Raw genomic sequence first — 21,935 nt, 5'->3', positions numbered from 1 at the left:
GGAACCCCTCCTTACAAGGGGAGTAGAAGCAGAGATGATGGAATGTTTCCCATCATGGACGGGCATTTGAGGGAAATAAACCCATAGGGTTACAGGTCTAGAATGGGGCAATGGTTTGATCTACAGAGAGCCGCAATGGACTCAATGGGCCGAATGGCCCCATTTCTGACCCTAATTCCTGTCTGATCCAAAGAGAGAAATTTCAGCTGCTCCAATCTCTCTAAATAACTGAAGTCCCTCATCCCTGGTGCCATTTTCGTAAATCTCCTCTGTACCCTCTCTGAGAACTTCACACCTTTCCTAAAGTGTGGAGTCCATATATAAGGTTCCAATCTAGAGGGATAGAATTGAAAATCAGGGAGGTTATGTTCAACTTGTTTAGAACCAGGGTTAGACTACACTGGGAGTCTGTCAACATTTGTGACCTCCATTTAGAAAAAGGAAATAGAGGCACTGGAGAAGGTGCAACAAAGGTTCACAAGAATAAGACCGGAACTGAGAGTATTTCGCCCTCAGGAAAGACTGGGGCTGCTTTTCTCTAGAAAAGAGAAGACTGAGGGGTGACCTGATGGAAATCTTTAAGATTATAAAGGGGTTCAATAATCCAATAGGGATGTCATGAGAAACCTCTTTACCCAGCAAGTGGTGAGAATGTGGAACTCGCTACCACAGTGAGTGGTTGAGGTGAACAGCATGAATACATTGAAGGGAAGGCTAGATACATAGATGACGGAGAAAGGAATAGAAGGATATGCTGATTGGGGAAGATGAAGAGTGGTGGATATTGTCTCATGTGGAGCATTAATACTGTCAGAAACAAATTGAGTCGACTGGCCTGATCCTGTGCTGTAGACTCAATGGAACAGAGACAAATGTATTTATTTTAGATCTATCTGCAGTGTGGGAAAATACGAATTATTACCCAGGACAAAATAAATGTCCTTCATCAGATTTTGTGGATCATTTCAGGCTCAAAGAGCATCAGCCCACTGGGAGCAAAGTCATGAGACCGGCCAATCTAGCAGAAAGAAACCGTCCAACCCTCCCACTTCACCAAGTGCCAGAATGAACATGGTTCAATCCTGGATGTGGTTAACAGCAACAATAACAGCAGAATCCAATCCGATAATCACTTATGAACTCGTTGGTGTCTCCACAGGTGGACTGAGTCACTGAAGTCCTTCCCAGACTCTGAATCTCTCCCCAGTGTGTCCACAGGCAGGATGACCTTCTAAACCACTTGGCACCATGAGAACAGGTGAAAGGCCTCTCCCCAGTTTGAATGTACTGGTAGATCATGAGGGGCAGCACGGTAGCATTGTGGATAGCACAATTGCTTCACAGCTCCAGGGTCCCAGGTTCGATTCCCAGCTTGGGTCACTGTCTGTGCGGAGTCTGCACATTCTCCCCGTGTGTGCGTGGGTTTCCTCCGGGTGCTCCGGTTTCCTCCCACAGTCCAAAGATGTGCAGGTTAGGTGGATTGGCCATGCTAAATTGCCCGTAGTGTCCAAAATTGCCCTTAGTGTTGGGTGGGGTTACTGGGTTATGGGAATAGGGTGGAGGTGTTGACCTTGGGTAGGGTGCTCTTTCCAAGAGCCGGTGCAGACTCGATGGGCTGAATGGCCTCCTTCCGCACTGTAAATTCTATGATAATCTATGATGAGATGCGTAGATTTTTAAAGACGCCACCACAATCAGAGCATTTTTTTTTTTTTTTTAAATAATATTTTATTGAAAGTTTTTGGTCAACCAACACAGTACATTGTGCATCCTTTACACAACATTGTAACAATACAGATAATAATGACCTTTTTAAAATTTAAACAAAAACAACAACAAATAAATAAATATTAAATAACAAAAAATAAAAACTAGCCCTAATTGGCAACTGCCTTGTCTCAGGCCACACCCCCCCCCCCATCCCTCCCCCCCCCCCCCCCCCCCCAAGTCCTGGGCCGCTGCTGCTGCCTTCTTTGTTCTCCCCTATCTATCTTTCCGCAAGATATTCGACGAACGGTTGCCACCGCCTAGTAAACCCTTGAGCCGACCGCCTTAGGACGAACTTAATCCGCTCTAACTTTATGAACCCCGCCATATCATTTATCCAGGTCTCCACCCCCGGGGGCTTGGCTTCTTTCCACATTAGCAATATTCTGCGCCGTGCTACTAGGGACGCAAAGGCCAAAACATCGGCCTCTTTCGCCTCCTGCACTCCCGGCTCTTGTGCAACCCCAAATATAGCCAACCCCCAGCTTGGTTCGACCCGGACTCCTACTACTTTCGAAAGCACCTTTGTCACCCCCATCCAAAACCCCTGTAGTGCCGGGCATGACCAAAACATATGGGTATGATTCGCTGGGCTTCTCGAGCACCTCGCACACCTATCCTCCACCCCAAAAAATTTACTGAGCCGTGTTCCAGTCATATGTGCCCTGTGTAATACCTTAAACTGAATCAGGCTTAGCCTGGCGCACGAGGACGACGAGTTTACCCTGTTTAGGGCATCTGCCCACATCCCCTCCTCAATCTCCTCCCCTAGCTCTTCTTCCCATTTCCCTTTTAGTTCGTCCATCATAGTCTCCCCTTCGTCTCTCATTTCCCTATATATATCCGACACCTTACCGTCCCCCACCCATTTCTTTGAGATGACTCTGTCCTGCACCTCTTGTGTCGGGAGCTGCGGGAATTCCCTCACCTGCTGCCTCGCAAAAGCCCTCAATTGCATGTACCTGAATGCATTCCCTTGGGGCAACCCATATTTCTCGGTCAGCGCTCCCAGACTCGCAAACTTCCCATCCACAAATAGATCTTTCAATTGCGTTATACCTGCTCTTTGCCACATTCCATATCCCCCATCCATTCCCCCCGGGGCAAACCTATGGTTGTTTCTTATCGGGGACCCCCCCAGTGCTCCGGTCTTTCCCCTATGTCGTCTCCACTGTCCCCAAATCTTCAGTGTAGCTACCACCACCGGACTCGTGGTATAGTTCCTTGGTGAGAACGGCAATGGGGCTGTCACCATAGCCTGCAGGCTGGTCCCCCTACAGGACGCCCTCTCTAATCTCTTCCACGCCGCTCCTTCCTCCTCTCCCATCCACTTACTCACCATTGAAATATTAGCGGCCCAATAATACTCACTTAGGCTCGGTAGTGCCAGCCCCCCCCTATCCCTACTACGCTGTAAGAATCCCTTCCTCACTCTCGGAGTCTTCCCGGCCCAAACAAAACCCATGATACTCTTTTCTATCTTTTTGAAAAAAGCCTTCGTGATCACCACCGGGAGACACTGAAACACAAAAAGGAATCTCGGGAGGACCACCATCTTAACTGCCTGCACCCTCCCTGCCATTGACAATGCTACCATATCCCATCTCTTGAAATCTTCCTCCATCTGTTCCACCAACCGCGTCAAATTTAGCCTGTGCAATGTGCCCCAATTCTTAGCTATCTGGATCCCCAGGTAACGAAAGTCTCTTGTTACCTTCCTCAACGGTAGGTCTTCTATTTCTCTACTCTGCTCCCCTGGATGCACCACAAACAGCTCACTCTTTCCCATGTTCAATTTATACCCTGAAAAATCCCCAAACTCCCCAAGTATCCGCATTATTTCTGGCATCCCCTCCGCTGGATCCGCCACATATAGTAGCAGATCATCCGCATATAAAGATACCCGGTGTTCTTCTCCTCCCCTAAGTATTCCCCTCCATCCCTTGGAACCTCTCAGCGCTATCGCCAGGGGCTCAATCGCCAGTGCAAACAGTAATGGGGACAGAGGACATCCCTGCCTTGTCCCTCTATGGAGCCGAAAATATGCCGATCCCCGTCCATTCGTGACCACACTCGCCACTGGGGCCCTATACAACAGCTGCACCCATCTAACATACCCCTCTCCGAGCCCAAATCTCCTCAACACCTCCCACAGATAATCCCACTCCACTCTATCAAATGCTTTCTCGGCATCCATCGCCACTACTATCTCCGTTTCACCCTCTGGTGGGGCCATCATCATTACCCCTAACAACCTCCGTATGTTCGTGTTCAGCTGTCTCCCCTTCACAAACCCAGTTTGGTCCTCATGAACCACCCCCGGGACACATTCCTCTATTCTCATTGCCATTACCTTGGCCAAGACCTTGGCATCTACATTGAGGAGGGAGATTGGTCTGTAGGACCCGCATTGTAGCGGATCCTTTTCCTTCTTTAAAAGAAGCGATATCGTTGCTTCTGACATAGTCGGGGGCAGTTGTCCCCTTTCCTTTGCCTCGTTGAAGGTCCTCGTCAGTAGCGGGGCGAGCAAGTCCAAATATTTTCTGTAAAATTCAACTGGGAATCCGTCCGGTCCCGGGGCCTTTCCCGTCTGCATGTTCCTAATTCCTTTCACCACTTCTTCTACCGTGATCTGTGCTCCCAATCCCATCCTTTCCTGCTCTTCCACCTTGGGAATTTCCAGCCGATCCAAAAACTCCATCATTCTCTCCCTCCCATCCGGGGGTTGAGCTTCATACAATTTTTTATAAAATGTCTTAAACACTTCATTCACTCTCTCCGCTCCCCGCTCCGTCTCTCCATCTTCGTCTCTCACCCCCCCTATTTCCCTCGCTGCTCCCCTTTTCCTCAATTGGTGTGCCAGCAATCTGCTCGCCTTCTCTCCATATTCATACTGTACACCCTGCGCCTTCCTCCATTGTGCCTCTGCAGTGCCTGTGGTCAGCAAGTCAAATTCCACATGCAGCCTTTGCCTTTCCCTATACAGTCCCTCCTCCGGTGCTTCCGCATACTGTCTGTCCACCCTCAAAAGTTCTTGCAACAACCGCTCCCGTTCCTTACTCTCCTGCTTCCCTTTATGTGTCCTTATTGATATCAGCTCCCCCCTAACCACCGCCTTCAACACCTCCCAGACCACTCCCACCTGAACCTCCCCATTGTCATTGAGTTCCAAGTACTTTTCAATGCATCCCCTCACCCTTAAGCACACCCCCTCATCCGCCATTAGTCCCATATCCATTCTCCAGGGTGGACGCCCTCTTGTTTCCTCCCCTATCTCCAAGTCTACCCAGTGTGGGGCATGATCCGAAATGGCTATAGCCGTATATTCCGTTCCCCTCACCCTCGGGATCAATGCCCTACCCAACACAAAAAAGTCTATGCGTGAATAGACTTTATGGACATAGGAGAAAAACGAGAACTCCTTACTCCTAGGTCTACTGAATCTCCACGGGTCCACCCCTCCCATCTGCTCCATAAAATCCTTAAGCACCTTGGCTGCTGCCGGCCTCCTACCAGTCCTGGACTTCGACCTATCCAGCCTTGGTTCCAACACCGTGTTAAAGTCTCCCCCCATTATCAGCTTTCCGGTCTCTAGGTCTGGGATGCGTCCTAGCATTCGCCTCATAAAATTGGCATCGTCCCAATTCGGGGCATACACGTTTACCAACACCACCATCTCTCCCTGTAATTTGCCACTCACCATCACGTATCTGCCCCCGTTATCCGCCACTATAGTCTTTGCCTCGAACATTACCCGCTTCCCCACTAATATAGCCACCCCCCTGTTTTTCGCATCCAGCCCCGAATGGAACACCTGCCCTACCCATCCTTTGCGCAACCTAACCTGATCCATCAGTTTCAGGTGCGTTTCCTGTAACATGACCACATCTGCTTTAAGTTTCTTAAGGTGTGCGAGTACTCGTGCCCTCTTTATCGGCCCGTTAAGCCCCCTCACGTTCCACGTGATCAGCCGAGTTGGGGGGCTTCCCACCCCCCCCCTTGCCGGTTAGCCATCATCTTTTTCCAGCTTCTCGCCCAGTTCCCACGCGGCTGTATTTCTCCCAGACGGTGCCCCCCCGCCCATCCTTTCCCGCACCCACTCCCCCCTTTCCCCAGCAGCAGCAACCCAGTAATTCCCCCCTCCCCCCCCCCCCCGCTAGACCCCCCGCTAGCGTAATTACTCCCCCCATGTTGCTCCCAGAAGTCAGCAAACTCTGGCTGACCTCGGCTTCCCCCCGTGATCACGGCTCGCCCCGTGCGGCGCCCCCTCCTTCCTGCTTCTCTATTCCCGCCATAATTCTCATAGCGCGGGAACCAAGCCCGCGCCTCTCCCTCGGCCCCGCCTCCCATGGCCAACGCCCCATCTCCTCTCCCTCCCCACCTCCCCCCATCACCACCTGTGGGAGAAAGAAAAGTTACCATACCGCAGGATTAATCATACAATCCCTCTTCGCCCCCCCCCCCCCCACTCGTCCCACCACTTTGTCCAAACGTTCATTTTCGTAGTCCAATCATTCCAATTTTTCTTCTACAATAAAAGTCCACGCTTCATCCGCCGTCTCAAAGTAGTGGTGCCTCCCTTGATATGTGACCCACAGTCTTGCCGGTTGCAGCATTCCAAACTTTATCTTTTTTTTGTGAAGTACCGCTTTGGCCCGATTAAAGCTCGCCCTCCTTCTCGCCACCTCCGCACTCCAATCTTGATAGACGCGGATCACCGCGTTCTCCCATTTACTACACCGAGTTTTCTTCGCCCATCTAAGGACCATTTCTCTATCCTTAAAACGGAGAAATCTCACCACTATGGCTCTGGGAGCTTCTCCTGCTCTCGGTCCTCGCACCATAACTCGGTATGCTCCCTCCACCTCCAACGGACCCGTCGGGGCCTCCACTCCCATTAACGAGTGCAGCATCGTGCTCACATATGCCCCGACGTCCGCCCCCTCCACACCTTCAGGAAGGCCAAGAATCCTCAAGTTGTTCCTCCTTGCGTTATTTTCCAGTGCCTCCAACCTCTCCACAGATCGTTTCTGGTGTGCCTCCTGTATCTCCGACTTCACCACCAGGCCCTGTATGTCGTTTTCATTCTCTGCTGCTTTCGCCTTCACGACCCGAAGCTCCTGCTCCTGGGTCTTTTGTTCCTCTTTCAGCCCTTCAATCGCCTGTAATATCGGGGCCAACAACTCTTTCTTCATTTCCTTTTTTATCTCCTCCACGCAGCGTTTCAAAAACTCTTGTTGTTCAGGGCCCCATATGAAACTGCCACCTTCCGACGCCATCTTGGTTTCTGCTTGCCTTCCTTGCCGTTGTTCCAAAGGATCCGCTGCAATCCGGCCACTTTCCTCTCCTTTTTCCATCCGTGTCCAGGGGGAACACCCTTCTGGTTTACCGCACGGTGTTTTCAGCCGTTAAAATTGCCGTTGGGGCTCCTATCAAGAGCCCAAAAGTCCGTTTCACAGGGAGCTGCCGAAACGTGCGACTCAGCTGGTCATCGCCGCACCCGGAAGTCCTCCAATCAGAGCATTTAAAAGGTTTGCCATTGGTGTGACTGCGCTGGTGTCTTAGCAAGTTGAATGGCTGAGTGAATCCCTTCCCACACATTACATTTGAACCGTCTCTCCCCAGTGTGAACCCGTTGGTGTGTTAGCAGGGCTGATGACATTCAGAACCTCTTTGGACAGTGAAAGCAGCTGAACGGCCTCTTCTCAGTGTGGATGCACTGGTGGACCATCGGGCCTGCAGTGCGTTGAAAGTTACTCCCACAATCAGAGCATTTAAAGGGTTTCTTGTTGGTGTGTCTGCCCCGGTGTCTCAGCAGCTCAATGACTGAGTGAATCATGTTCCACACAGAGAGCAGGTGAACAGTCTTTCCCCAGAGTGAACTGGCTGGTGTCTCAGCAGGTTGGATAACTGAGTGGATCCCTGCCCACACTCAGCGCAGGTGAACAGCTTCACCCCCGTATGACCTCTCTGGTGTTTCCAAAGGGCTGATAAATCACTGAATACCTTCCCACACTCAGAATAGGTAAAAGGCCTCTCTCTGGTATGAACTCCTTGGTAGTTTTGCAAGATGGATAACTAAGTGAATCCCTTCCTGCACACAGAACAGGTAAATGGGTATCTCGCCTGTGTGAATACAGTGATCAATGTCCAGCTCACATGGACATCGGAATCCCTTCCCTCAGTCCCCACAGTGGCAGGGTTTCTCCAGCCAATCAGAGTGAATGGTGGGGGGGGGGGGGGAAGAGGCTGGTTGATTGTTCCACTTCCCCAATTGAATCAGTAGAATCGAGGGGCGGGGCTGCAGGACGGCTGGTCCTCCAGACAATAAGAGTGAATGGGGGATAGGGGGGAGGACGGTGGGCTCTCCAGCCATTCAGAATGAATGAAGAGCGGGGCTGTAGCACGCGTGGTCTTCCAGCCAATCAGAGTGAATGGGGGGGGGGGCAGGACATGGGGGAGGACGGCGGGCTTTCCAGCCAATCAGAATGAATGAGGGCGGGGCTGTAGCACGCCTGGTTCTCCAGCCAAACAAAGTGAATGAGGGGCGGGGCTTAATCCGATGTTTCCCCTCCCCATCATCCACTCGCTCAACCAACATGGCGATCGTTAACCTGGGCTTGGTGCCAGGAGGACAAGCCTCGCAGCTGCGAACCAAGGAGCTGAAAATTATTAATAAGGTCTCGCGGATCCACAACGTGTGTCCAAAGCCTCCCATCCACATCCTAATTTTCCCACGGATTCTCTGGGACGAACAAGGCCACAAATCCCAATGCGCCTGCTCCAAACAACCATTACCGCCTGCGTGCTCGTGTCCAAGCCCAGAAGTGGTGATGCGCATGTCATAAGGAGAGGAGCAGCTGCGCATGTGCAGGGTGGCCCTCCATAACCATCAACCAATGGTAAGAGTGGGAGGACCGGAAGGATTATTCGCCTTCATCCAATCAGAGCTCCCCATTGCCTCCATGCGGAAGTTGGACAAGAAGCTTGTTCACCCCATTCCTGTCCACCAAAGCTTCTGCTCTCCGAATGAAGATTGAACTTTACACAGACTAAAACCTCCACCTGTCTCCAACATCTGTGAGTTTTCTCCTCCTTTCCATTTCTCTTATCATTCTGACCTTCAATTGGTGACTTGCAGCAACTGAAGGGAAAGGAAGTGAATCCAGGAAGAGTGCAGACTCTGGAAAGGTAGGCCCAGGTCTCTCTCCTAAAGATTGACACATGTATTTGTCTGGCGAAAAGGGTGAGCTCTTTCCTAATGTTCAAAATTAAAGGGTTGGTTGCCAGGAGATGGCTGACATTTAAGGGGATAGTAAAGTGATATAGGGCAGAGATATGTCAAGTGTAGATTGGTGCAGATTAGATACATTTGTTTTCCAATGAAGGGGCAATTTAGTGTGGCCAATCCAACTACACTGCACATCTTTGGGTTCTGGAGGTGAGACCCACGCAGGCACAGGGAGAATGTGAGAACTCCACGCAGACAAGGGAACGGGATCGAACCCAGGTCTCCGGTGCCAAAAAGCAGTAGTGCTAACCACTGCACCACTGCTCTGCCCAGATATGTTTCTTATGGTTAATAATAATAATCTTTATTGACACAAGTAGGCTTAAATTTATACTGCAATGAAGTTACTGTGAAAAGCCCCTAGTCGCCACATTCTGGCGCCTATTCGGCTACACAGAGGGAGAATTCAGAATATCCAATTCACCTGACAGCACGTCTTTCGAGACTTGTAGGAGGAAACCGGAGCACCCAGGGGAAACCCATGCAGACACAGGGAGAACGTGCAGACTCCACACCGACAGTGACCCAAGCTGGGAATCGACCTAGGATTCTGGAGTAGTGAAGCAACAGTGCTACCCACTGTGCTACCATGTGGGAAAATGTGCTGAGGTAGATCGAACAATGATCTCATTAAATGGTTCAGCAGGATCGATGGGCCGAAAGGCTGACTCCCTCTCCCATTTGTTATGGTCTCTGTGCCCAGGACAGGAAGCAGTGAGCATGGATCTGTCAATCACCCTGAATCAGCACTTTCAGGAGAATTGGGAGGGTGAATATTAGAAAGAGCAGAGTGAGAATGGAGAAAGAGTGTGGGATGGAGATTTACAGCTTTTGGAGAAAAGAGAGGAAATAATATTGCATAGAAACTAGAATTGTCTGTTCTGAATTTCTATCGTATACTGACTGTGATGTCTTTTGTAAATTGTTTTTACAGGACATTAGAAGAGGAGGAATTACAGATATAAGTCTCAAACGTCACATCTCGATCTGACAGAGTCACTTCAATCATCGGTACCTTCATATCATCGGCCTTTAAATCTAGAAGGAGAAATGTTTGCCTGATCTGTCAGCTACAAAATATTTCAAATATCAGTGTGACAGGAAAAGCACCGAGACACACACACCCGAGTGAGAGTGTTCCAGAGCACTGACTGTGGAAAGAGCTTTAACCACTTCCACAGCCTGAAAAACATCACACCATTCACAGCGGGGAGAGACCGTACACGTGTTCTGTGTGTGGATGAGGCTTCAACCAATTGTCTGACCTGGAGAGACATCAGGACACCAAAACCATGGAGAAACTATGGAAATGTGGGGACTGTGGGAAGGGACACAGAGCCCCATCTGAGCTGGAAGCTCATCGACGTATTCACACAGGGGAAAAGCCATTCACTTGCTCTAAGTGTGGGAAGGGATTCAGTCGTTCATTCAATCTGCTGATACATCAGCGCGTTCACACTGGGGAGACGCCATTTATTTGCTCTCAGTGTGGGAAGGGATTCAGACATTCATCCACCCTACAGAGACATCAGCGAGTTCACACTGGGGAGAGGCCGTTCACCTGCTCTCAGTGTGGGAAGGGATTCCCTCAGTTTTCCCACCTGCGGACACACCAGCGAGTTCACACTGGGGAGAAGCCGTTCATCTGCTCTCAGTGTGGGAAGGGATTCAGTCGTTCATCCACCCTGACGACACACCAGCTAGTTCACACTGGGGAGAGGCCATTCACTTGCTCTCAGTGTGGGAAGGGATGCAGTGATTCCTCCACCCTACAGAGACATCAGCAAATTCATATCAGGGAGAAGTCTTTCACCTGTTCTCAATGTGGGAAGGGATTCACTAGGTTACATATCCTGCAGGCACACCAGCGAGTTCACTCTGGGGAAAAGCTATTCACCTGCTCTCAATGTGGGAAGGGATTCAGTCGTTCATTCAATCTGTTGACGCATCAGCGAGTTCATACTGAGGAGAGGCCATTCACTTGCTCTCAGTGTGGGAAAGGATTCAGACATTCATCCACCCTTCATAGACATCAGCGAGTTCACACTGGGGAGAAACCATTCACCTGCTCTCGGTGTGGGAAGGGATTCACTCAATTATCCAGCCTGCAGACACACCAGCGAGTTCACACTGGGGAGAGGCCATTCATCTGCTCACAGTGTGGGAAGGGTTTCACTCAATTATCCACCCTGCAGAGACATCGGCAAGTTCACACTGGGGAGAAGCCGTTCATCTGTTCTCAGTGTGGGAAGGGATTCATTCAATTATCTGCCCTACGTACGCACCAGCGAGTTCACACTGGGGAGAGGCCATTCAATTGCTCTCAGTGTGGGAAAGGATTTTGCGATTCATCGCATCTGCAGAGACACTAACAAGTTCACAAGTGATTACAGGAGTTGGATTCTGCTGTTATTATTTCTGCTCTCAATTACATCCAGTACTGCATTTTATTCATCCTGACGGTTGTCAATAGAGATGGTTGGAGAGTTTCTTTCTGCTGGACTGGCTGGTCTCCTGACTTTGCCTCCAGTAGTCTACTGTTCTTTGAGCTTTGTTGTGAATAGTTGGTTTCAAATTTCACAAGGATCACAGACTGACAAGGTGTTTAGAAGTTAAAAGATATCTGGTTCCCTTTTCTGTTTGTAAACTCCCCAAATCATGCCATGTTGCCATATAGATAGGCTATGGTGGTTCCATGGTTATTTCGTTGAACTTATCTGGGTGTCTCTCCCAGAAAGAAACCTTCAAGGTATGAGGGAAAAGTTGTCTGTGGTAGATTGGGAGATTACAATAAAAGGTATGATGGTAGACAGGCAATTGCTAGCATTTAAGGAATTATGGCACATTGACAACAAATATAGATTCCTTGAAGGAACAAAAATCCAACAAGAAAAGTCATGCAACCGTGGCTAACAAGTAAAGTTAAAGATTGCATTAGATCAGGGCAGCACAGTAGTGCAGTGGATAGCACTGCTGCCTCACGGCACCAAGGTCCCAGGTTTGATCCCAGCTCTGGGTCACAGTCCATGTGGAGTTTGCATATTTTCCCCGTGTTTACGGGGGTTTCGCCCCCACAACCCAAAGATGTGCAGGATAGGTGGATTCCCCTTAATTGGAAAAAATGAATTAGGTACTCTAAATTTATTTTGAACAAAGATCGGATTAGATCAAAGGGAGGCGATCAAATGGGCCAACATAGGAGTAAGCCTGAGGATTGGGAACTAGTTTTAGAATTCAACAAAGGAGGACAAAGAAACTGATGGAGGGAAAATAGAATGAGAGCAAACTGGCGAAAAACATAAAAAACAACTGGAAAAGCTCCTATAGGAATGTGAAAAGGAAAAGATTAGCAAAGACCAATGTGGGTCCATTCCAGGCAGTGACAGGAGAGTTTATAATGGGGAACAGGGAAATGACAGAGAAACTGAACAATGTGTGTCTGTCTTCATGGAGGAAGATACAGAAATCATCCCCAAAACACTAATTGAGCACAGTGGGCGAAATAGCTGGCTTGTAATGCAGAACAATGCCAGCAGCGTGGGTTCAATTCCCGTACCAGCCTCCCCGAACAGGCAACAGAATGTGGCGACTAGGGGCTTTTCACAGTAACTTCATTAAAGCCTACTTGTGACAATAAACAATTATTATTATTACTATATGTTGATTATCAAGAATCTATCCAGCACTGCCTTCAAAATATTCACAGACTCTGCTTCCACAGCCCTTTGAGGAAGAGAGTTGCAAAGACTCACAACCCTCTGAGAGAAAAATGTTCTCCTCTACCTTAAATGGACAAGTTATTACTTTTAAAGTGACTCCAATTTCTAGATTCTCCCACAAGAGGAAACATCCTTTCCACATCCACCCTGTCGAGGCCCCTCGGGATCTTATATGGTCCAATCAAGTCACTAAAACAGCATTGGACTGAAGACCAGCCTATCCAATCATTCCTCATAAGACCAGCCTCCAATTCCAGGTATGAGTCCAGTAAACCTTCTCTGAACTGCTTCCAACACATTGACATCATTCCTTAAATGAGAGCAATACTGTACACAGTGCTCCAGATGTGGTCTCACCAATGTCCTGTATAACTGAAGCATAACCTCCCTACTTTTGTATTCAATTCCCTTCACAATAAACAATAACATTCTATTAGCTTTCCTAATTACTTGCTGTACCTGTATACTCGCCTTTAGCGATTCCTGCTCTTGGACACCCAGATCCCTCTGAGTCTCAGAGCTCTGCAATCTCTCACCATTTAGATAATAAGCTTTTTTATTCTTCTGGCCAAAATGGATAATTTCACAGTTTCCCACATTATGCTCCATTTGGCAGATCTTTTCCTACTCACTTAACTTATCTATATCATTTTGTAACTTCCGTATGTCCTCTTCACAATTTACTTTCCTACATATCTTTGTATCATTGGAACATAGGACAGGAGTTGGCCATTCAGCCCGTCGAGCCTGCTCCACCATTCAATACAATCATGGCTGATCATCCACGTCAATGCCTTTTCCCCACACTGTCCCCATATCCCTTTGTGTTATTGGGATTTAGAAATCTGTCAGTGTCTGCTTGAAACACACCCAATGACTGAGCTCCCACAGCCCTCTGGGGTAGAGAATTCCAAAGATTCACAACCCTCTGAGTAAAGAAATGTCTCCTCTGAGACCGGTCCTAAGTGGCTTGCCCCTTATTTTGAAATTGCGTCCTCTAGTTCTAGACTCCCCAACTAGGGGAAATATATTACCTGCCTAGCCTTTAGGTATTTTGGAAGTTGCAATGCAATTCTTCACAACTTCGAGACTACAGGCCCAGTTTCCCCAATCTTTCTTCATAGGAGAGTTCAACCATCCCAGGAACAAGTCTGGTGAACCTTCGTTGCACTCCATCTGTGAAGCAATAATATATTTTCTGAGGTAAGGGTAGTAAAACTGAACACACTGCTTCAGCTGGGGTTTAACCACGGTTCTATACAATGGGTATATTCTGGCCAGTCTTATGACTTTGTTTTCAGTGGGCTGATGCTCTTTGAGCCTGAAAGAGCACATTTCCACTAAAATAATCCACAAAAGCTGAAATGAAAATGAAATGAAAATCGCTTATTGTCACGAGTAGGCTTCAATGAAGTTACTGTGAAAAGCCCCTAGTCGCCACATTCCGGCGCCTGTTCGGGCAGGCTGTTACGGGAATTGAACCGTGCTGCTGACCTGCCTTGGTCTGCTTTCAAAGCCAGCGATTTAGCCTAAATGATGATGAAGGACATTTATTTTATCTTGGATAGTGAAGTGTTTTTCCCCCACTACAGGTAGATCTAAAATAAATACATTTGTTTCTGTTCCATTGAGTCTACAGCACAGGGCCAGGCCAGTCGGCTCAATTGGTCTCTTTCAATATTAATGCTCCACATGAGCCTCCACTCACCCCTCTTCATCTCTCCCATCAGCATCTCCTTCTATTCCTTTCTCCCTCATGTATGTATCTAGCTTCCCCTTCAGTGTATTCACGGTGTTAACCTCAACCACTCGCTGTGGTAGTGAGTTCCACATTCTCATCCCTCGCTGGGTAAAGAGGTTTCTCATTGAAATCCCTATTGGATTATTGAACCCCTTCATAATCTTAAAGATTTCCATCAGGTCACCCTTCAGTCTTCTCTTTTGTAGAGAAAAGCAGCCCCAGCCTTTCCTGAGGGTGAAATGCTCTCTGTTCTGGTATTATTCTTGTGAATCTTTGTTGCACCTTCTCCAGTGCTTCTATTTCCTATTTCTAAATGGAGATCCAAATGTTGACAGTGAGGGCAGCACGGTGGCGCAGTGGGTTAGCTCTGCTGCCTCACGGCACCGAGGTCTCAGGTTCGATCCCGGCTCTAAGTCACTGTCCTTGTGGAGTTTCCACATTCTCCCCGCGTTTGCGTGGGTTTCGCCCCCACACTCCAAAAGATGTGCAGGCTAGGTGGATTGGCCACGCTAAATTGCCCCTTAATTGGAAAAAATGAATTTGGTACTCTAAATTTTTTTTTTTATGTTCCCAGTGTAGTCTAATCCTGATTCGAAACAAGTTGAACATAATCTCCCTGCTTTTCAATTCTATCCCTCTAGAATGGAACCCTATATAGGGGTCCCCCACTTCAGGAAAGATGTGAAGTTCTCAGAGAGGGTGCAGAGGAGATTTAAGAGAATGGCACCAGGGATGAGGAACTTAAAGGGGTTGGAGAGATGAGAGCAGCTGAAATTTCTTTTCTTATCTCACAGCATCTGGAGAGTGGGGAATGTGGCCATTCAACCCATTGAATCCATGCCAGCTCTTTATGGAACCAACCAGTGAATCCCATTGTCCCGAATCCCTGAGCATTCATTTCCCTCAAGTGCCATCCAACTTCCTTTTGAAATTCTTCAAATTGCTGCCCTCATAGGAAGTAGGTTCCGGGTCATTAACACTCTACATGTACACAAGGCTCCCAGAGCAGAGAAGAAATCCACTTGGCCCATGCTTCCCATGCCAGCTCTTTCCAAAGCTACCCATTTAATCCCATTGTTCGACTACTTTGTTTTCTTTTCATGAATGCATTAAATTTCTTTTTTGACGGTACAGTTCAATCAGCTTCCAGCATCGTTTGTAGACAGTGCATTCCAAATCGCAACACCTCGCTATGTTTTACAACAAATAGTTGTGGATATAGTGTTCCTGGAGTTTCACAGAGTGATCGAAATGGTGTCAAAAACATGGTTATTACGAGAATTAAGATTAAATGTTTATCAATGATTTTGGTGAGGACACCGAGTGTAATATATACTAGTTTGCTGACAATTGGATCAGGTGCATTTCAAGAGCACCTCTCATGACCTCTGAACCTTTTACAGCCAATGTAGTACTTTTGAAACATTTACTGCTGTAATGTAGGAAACTAATAACACGTGTAATCAAATATAGTTTTAAAATTGGTATTTTCATAGTGTTTTTTTGAGTCATAAGTAACAAGATCAAGGAAGCCCTTTTAACTTCTAACTTGTGGCTCCTTGTAGCCATTTCACATTTTGTATCTTTTCTAGATTAACTATTGATTTCATATCAAAAGTCAGTCATTAAACCAATGATTATTCAGTAGTGAACAATAATTATCAGTAGTGAATTGGTGTATTCAGAAATTATATTGTAAAAACTAGATCTTTATTTTAAAAATTAACACTATCAACCAAAATGTTTCTAGAAACTGCAGAGTTAGCAGAATTTGTTTGAATAAATAAAGTATTTTAGAAGTTTGAGAAGATACTCGGCATAATATTCTGCCAATGGTATGTGGATGAGGCAGTGGCGTAGTGGCATTGTCACTGGGCTAGTAATCCAGGGACCCAGGTTAATGCTCTGGGTTCAAAACCAGCTGCAGCAGATGGTGAAATTTAGATTTAATACAAGTCTTGAATTAAAAGTCGAATTGTTGTAAAAACCCATCTGTTTTACTAATGTCCTTTAAGGAAGGAAATCTGCTATCCTTACGTGGCCTGGCCTACATGTGACTCCAGATCCACAGCAATGTTGTGCTTGACTTGTAAATGTCCTCTCAGATGGGCAAGCAAACCACTCAGTTCAAGGGTAATTAGAAATGGGCAATAAATGGTGGCCTCACCAGCGACGTCCACGTTCCCATGAATAAATAATTTAAAAAAATAAGGCTCAATGTTCCATCTGAAGATGAGTAAGAAACTATCTCTTTGAACGAGTGTGTCTTGTATTTAACAAATATATTAATTAAATATTTCTGTATTAATTAGCGACTTGTCAGGAACAGATGATTGAATAAGTAATGAGCCTAATTGTGTTACAGTTAATCAATAATGAATCAGTAGTTATCGTGTAAGACTGAGTTTTATTTGCTGTAAAAATGTAAACACTTAATTGCTGTGTATATAAAGAATGTGCAATGAGGATAACTGTTCTGGCAAGAGAGATCTTCAAGCTCTGATTTGCCTCAACATTTGAAACTGTATGAATAAGGGATTGTATCGAATCAGATAAAGGGATAGTATGAAACAGTTCTATTGTATTCCTGTCTGAGATAATGAGAGAAGGTGGTGTCCGTAATTGGGGATCCAATTCAATTAATCCAGTGACCAAATTGAGCAATGGTCATGTACAATGAAGTGGGTGGCATGGTGGTGCAGTGGTTAGCACTACTGCCTCACGGTGCCGAGGACCTGGGTTTGATCCCCGCTCCGGGTCACTGTCTGCATGGGTCTCACCCCCACAACCCAAAAGATGTGCAGGGTAGGTGGATTTGCCACGCTAAACTGTCCCTGAATTAGAAAAAAAAAGAATTGGATACTCTAAATTTATTTTTAAAAAGAATGTGCAATGAGGATAAATGTACTGGCAAGAGAGACCTTCAAGCTCTGATTAGTCTCAACTTGGAAACTGTCTGAATAATGGGATTGTATAGAATCAGATAAAGGGATAGTATGAAACAGTTCTATTGTATTCCTGTCTGAGATAATGAGAAAAGGTCGTGTCAGTAATTTGGGGATCCAATTAAATTAATCCAGTGACCAAATTGACCAATGGTCATGTAACAACAGGCCCAACTCTGATGTGAGGTAATGGTCACTTTGGGGATAAAAGTAGAGATTCTGAAGGTCTTCCTTGCTGGCCAAGTACTGAAGACTCCCGAGGCCGAGTTCCAAGCAAATTACCGTCAAAGAAAGAGCCAGACTCCCGAGGCTGAATTCCACAAGAATTACTGTCAAAGAAGGAGCCAGAGAGGGTTACGCTTCTACAGACTGATCATCCACATGAAGTTGTAAAAGTCAATGTCTTAAAGTTGTTCAGTACACATTTTTCATTTAATAAATTTATTTTGTAAATTTTCTCAACAGTGAGTTCTGTCTTTGCCTCAATTGATGAAAGCCTTATCCGAACCAAAGTGAATTTATGAAATGGTAAGTTCGGGGTGGCTGAAATTAATTAAGTCCCAGATAACAAGATCAGATAACAGAAATCTTCAATTGAAAAACTTGCATTTCTATAGCGCCTGTCACACCCACAGGGCGTCCCAAACTGCTTTGCATTCAATTAAGTACTTTTGAAGTGTAGTCACTGTTGTAATGTAGGAAACGCATTAACCAGTTTACACACAGCAAGATCCCTCAAACAGCAATGTGATAATGAGCAGATGATCTGTTTTTAGTGATTGAGGGATAAATATTGACCAGGACACCGGGGATAACTCCCCTGCAAAATAGTGGCTGGGGGAACTTTTACACCCACCTGAGAGGGGCAGACAGGGCCTCAGTTTAACATCTTATTTGAAAGAAGGCTGTTCTGACAGTGCAGCACTCCCTCAATGCTGGGACGAGGAATGTTGGAACTGTTTTTTGTCCTCATGTCCCTGGACTGGGATTTGAATCCACAACCTTCTGACTCAGAGGTGAGAGAGCTGCCCACTGAGCCACAGCTGACACTATAGACAATGCAAAGTTAGGAAGGGAAAGTTACCCGTTAAAACTCCCACCCTTTGCCTCCAGTGCCTAAATCTAATAATAAAACCCCCAGAATAAATAACATGGATTTGACTGACAAATGTTGAAGTGTTGGTTTAGAGCCACAAGTTTTGACTTCCCATTTGAGCCTTGGGCACCTTTCTGTCTCTATTGCTCGTGTCAATGACAGGCAGGAGACGGAGCTGAGACTGAATGTCGCTGAGAATAACGGGGCCTGGGCCCCAGTTGGGAAACTGCCATGGGCGTCACACTAATAGAGGCAGGAAGATGCTGGAGGACTGACTGGGAAATGGGCCTCCAACCAATTGTTATATCGGTCACTCAGAGCTAAAGAGAAACCCGTCTCTTTAAATACATATACAGGGAAGAGGCTGCAATGAAATCTGTCCCTTTTAACCTGCACAAAAGCAGGAGGCTCAGATTCACAGGGTGCTGGAGGAGACCATTTGGCCCATCATGACCCTGCTATCTCTTTGAAAGGACTCACTGATTCATCCAATTGCTCTGCTCTTTCCCACAGCCCTGCAAATTCTTCCCTTTCAAGTATTTACCCTTTAGAAAGATACCGATTGTGGCGTGAAAATCTGTTCCTGTTCTCTCTGTCACCTAACTAATGGTGGCAGTTAATCTGCAAATTTTCTCAGGGAATGTACGGGGCATCCATCACCCTTTCAGAAGGAAAAAGATCCTCTCCTTTCTTCAGGAGAAAGTCGACATAACCTTAGTGCAGAAAATTCATCTGGATGATGAGGAACAGTTCTGGTCAGCCTATTATAGGAAGGATATTATTAAACTAGAAAGAGTGCAGAAGAGATTTACCAGGATGCTGCCAGGACTTGATGGTCTGAGTTATAAGGAGAAGCTGGATCGGCTGGGACTTTTTTCCCTGGAGTGTAGGAGGCTTAGGTGTGACCTTATAGAGGTTTATAAAATAATAAGAAGCATAGATAAGGTATACAGTTGACATCTTTTCCATAAGATAGAGGAGTCTAGAACTAGAGGGCATGGTTTAAGGTGAGAGGAAAGAGATACAAAAGAGACCAGAGGGGAAATTTCTTCAGACAGAAGGTGGTGAGCATCTGGAACGGCTGCCAGAGGCAGTGGTATGGGCGGGTACAATTTTGTCCTTGAAAAAGCAGTTAGACAGTTACATGGGAAGGGTGGGTATAGAGGGATATGGGCTAAATATTGGCAAGTGGGACTAGCTTAGTGATAGAAACTGGGCGGCATGGACAATCTGGGCTGAAGAGCCTGTTTCCATGCTGAAAAAATCTATGACTCTATGACTACTGAATCAGCTTTCAGGCAGATCAGAACAGCTCGCTGTGTCAAAAAATAAAATCTCATCTACCCCACTGGCTCCTTTGCCAATTACCTTGGAGCAGTCATTTTCAAATCCAGCGGCTCGACCCATGGGTGGGTCCTGGGCGGGTATTGGGAAGGTCGTGTCGTGGCATTCCGGATCATGAGAATCGGTGCTCAACGGTGCAACCGGCTTTTAGAATGCCAGCTGTGCCCCGCATGGGTGCCCCCTCAGCAGTGTGCAGGCCCGGAGCCCAGCGGGGTAGAAAGCAGCCTCCTGATGTCAGTACGCTGACCCAGGAGCAGAATTTTTTTTTAATAGCTGGAGTCTTCTGCCTGGAGTGGTGGCAGACAGCAGGCCACACTGACATCACGTGCTCTGGGCGCGCGAGAGTGATTCCTCCATTTTGAGCTCCAGGGCCTCTGGTGAACAACCCATGAAGAAGAAGCTGCGAACAGGAACAAAGCAGCATAAAGATGATTACTTGAGGGATGCGTTATTCATTGTACCACTGCAAATCAGGATTCAAAGTATGTTATATGCAGGGAAGCACTGGGAAATGAAAGTTTAAAACTCTCAAAACTTCAAAGACATTTGAAGACAAAACATGGTGAGTTTGAGGATAAATCTCTTCATTTTTTTCAACGGATGCAGTGAGATCTTAAATCATCAGCTGAAGTCATTGTCAGGAACATAACATTGAATAACGAAGCAAGTGAGATCGTGACGACCAAGCAGACTCACCTGTCACATTAAAGGTCAGTGAAAATGGTGGATCGCGAAGGTCGGCTAGCGAGGGTCACATAGGTCAGCCGGCGTGGCTCGCAATGATTGCCGACGTGGTTCACAAAGTTCGGCCGATGTTGGTCGTGAAGGTCGACCGCTTGGCAAAAATGGGTACTAAGTAAAAACGTTTGAAAAACACTGCCTTAGAGTGGCTCACTTTCTGTTAAAGAGCCTGTCAACCCCTCTTACCCACTATCCTTAATGTGCATCAGTCTAATCAAGAAAAGTCACCAAAAATCAAATATTTTTCCTGATAAAAGTTTATTAATGAAACTGAACATGGTTATAAAAAGCAGAAAATTAGTTGAGGCTCAAAGACAGCCAGAGTAAATGGATATTTACAATGTTCTGCACCCAAATGGTTTCTCTTTGGCTCCTCTGTTAGCTGTTCCTGTGACTCCCCACTTTGGGTGTCGGGCACATTCAGCCTGTTTGGGGATCGATGAGCATGGAAGCTCTATGTGTTTAGGTCTGGTGATGTCAGTACATTGTAGTCACTAAAAAGAGTGATGATTCCATAGAGAATAGTTGGAGTCAGCCACTTTATCATAATTGGCTGTTGGACTTCACCTCATTAACACATTTTTGTAATTAATAATTTGTACTGTACATAAGCTCGGTAATGAAATATCTTCAATAGCGTCTCCCTTTAAGGGTCAGGTACTCTAACATAGATTTAGACTTGTACAACAGCTTTCAGGGCCATTGGATTTCTCGATGCACTTTCCAGCCAATGATGTACTTTCTGAAATGTAGTCACTGTTGTGTAGGAAACGTGGCAGCAAATTTAGGGAAAACAAGATAAGAACATAGGAACAGGAGTATGCCATTCAGCTCTTTGAACCTGCTGCACAATTCTATAAGATCATTGCTAATCTGGCTGTGATCTCAACTCCATTTTCCTGTCTCACCCCCATAACCCTCGTCTCCTTTGTTAATAATCTGTCTAACTCTGCCTTGAATATATTCAATGACCCAGCCCCACTGCTCTCTAGTGAAGAGAATTCCACAGACTAAACACCCTCTGTGAGAAAGACATTCTCCTCAATCATCGTCTGAATGGTGGACCTCATATTGATAAACTGTGTCCCCTGGTTCTAGTCTCTCTCATATTTGGAAACATCACCTAATTTCCACCCTATTAAATCACCTCAGGATTGTAAATGTTTCTATAATATTACCTCTCCTTCCTCTGAACTCCACTGGCTAAGGACCTAACATGTTCCACCTTTCTGCATAAGAGAAGCCCTTCATCCTGAGAATGAGTCGAGTGAACCTTCTCTGAACTGCTGTT

At 46.5% G+C, this 21,935-nt stretch overlaps 1 protein-coding gene across 1 annotated transcript in view; it reads left to right on the top strand.

Moving 5' to 3' along the window:
• LOC140422266 (uncharacterized) overlaps nt 1-17,878 on the top strand; it is a 125,540-nt gene extending 107,662 nt beyond the window's left edge. Inside the window, exon 4 of the mRNA XM_072507313.1 lies at nt 10,408-17,878. Coding sequence (XP_072363414.1) covers nt 10,408-11,430 — 1,023 coding nt within the window. The 3' untranslated portion in view covers nt 11,431-17,878. The remainder of the gene's footprint in view (nt 1-10,407) is intronic.
• Nucleotides 17,879-21,935: the final 4,057 nt, after the last annotated feature.

Source organism: Scyliorhinus torazame, chromosome 5, assembly GCF_047496885.1.
Source record: "Scyliorhinus torazame isolate Kashiwa2021f chromosome 5, sScyTor2.1, whole genome shotgun sequence".
Lineage (NCBI taxonomy): Eukaryota > Metazoa > Chordata > Chondrichthyes > Carcharhiniformes > Scyliorhinidae > Scyliorhinus > Scyliorhinus torazame.
The sequence above is the reverse complement of the archived record's forward strand: the minus strand, read 5'-3'. Positions and strand labels throughout refer to the sequence as shown.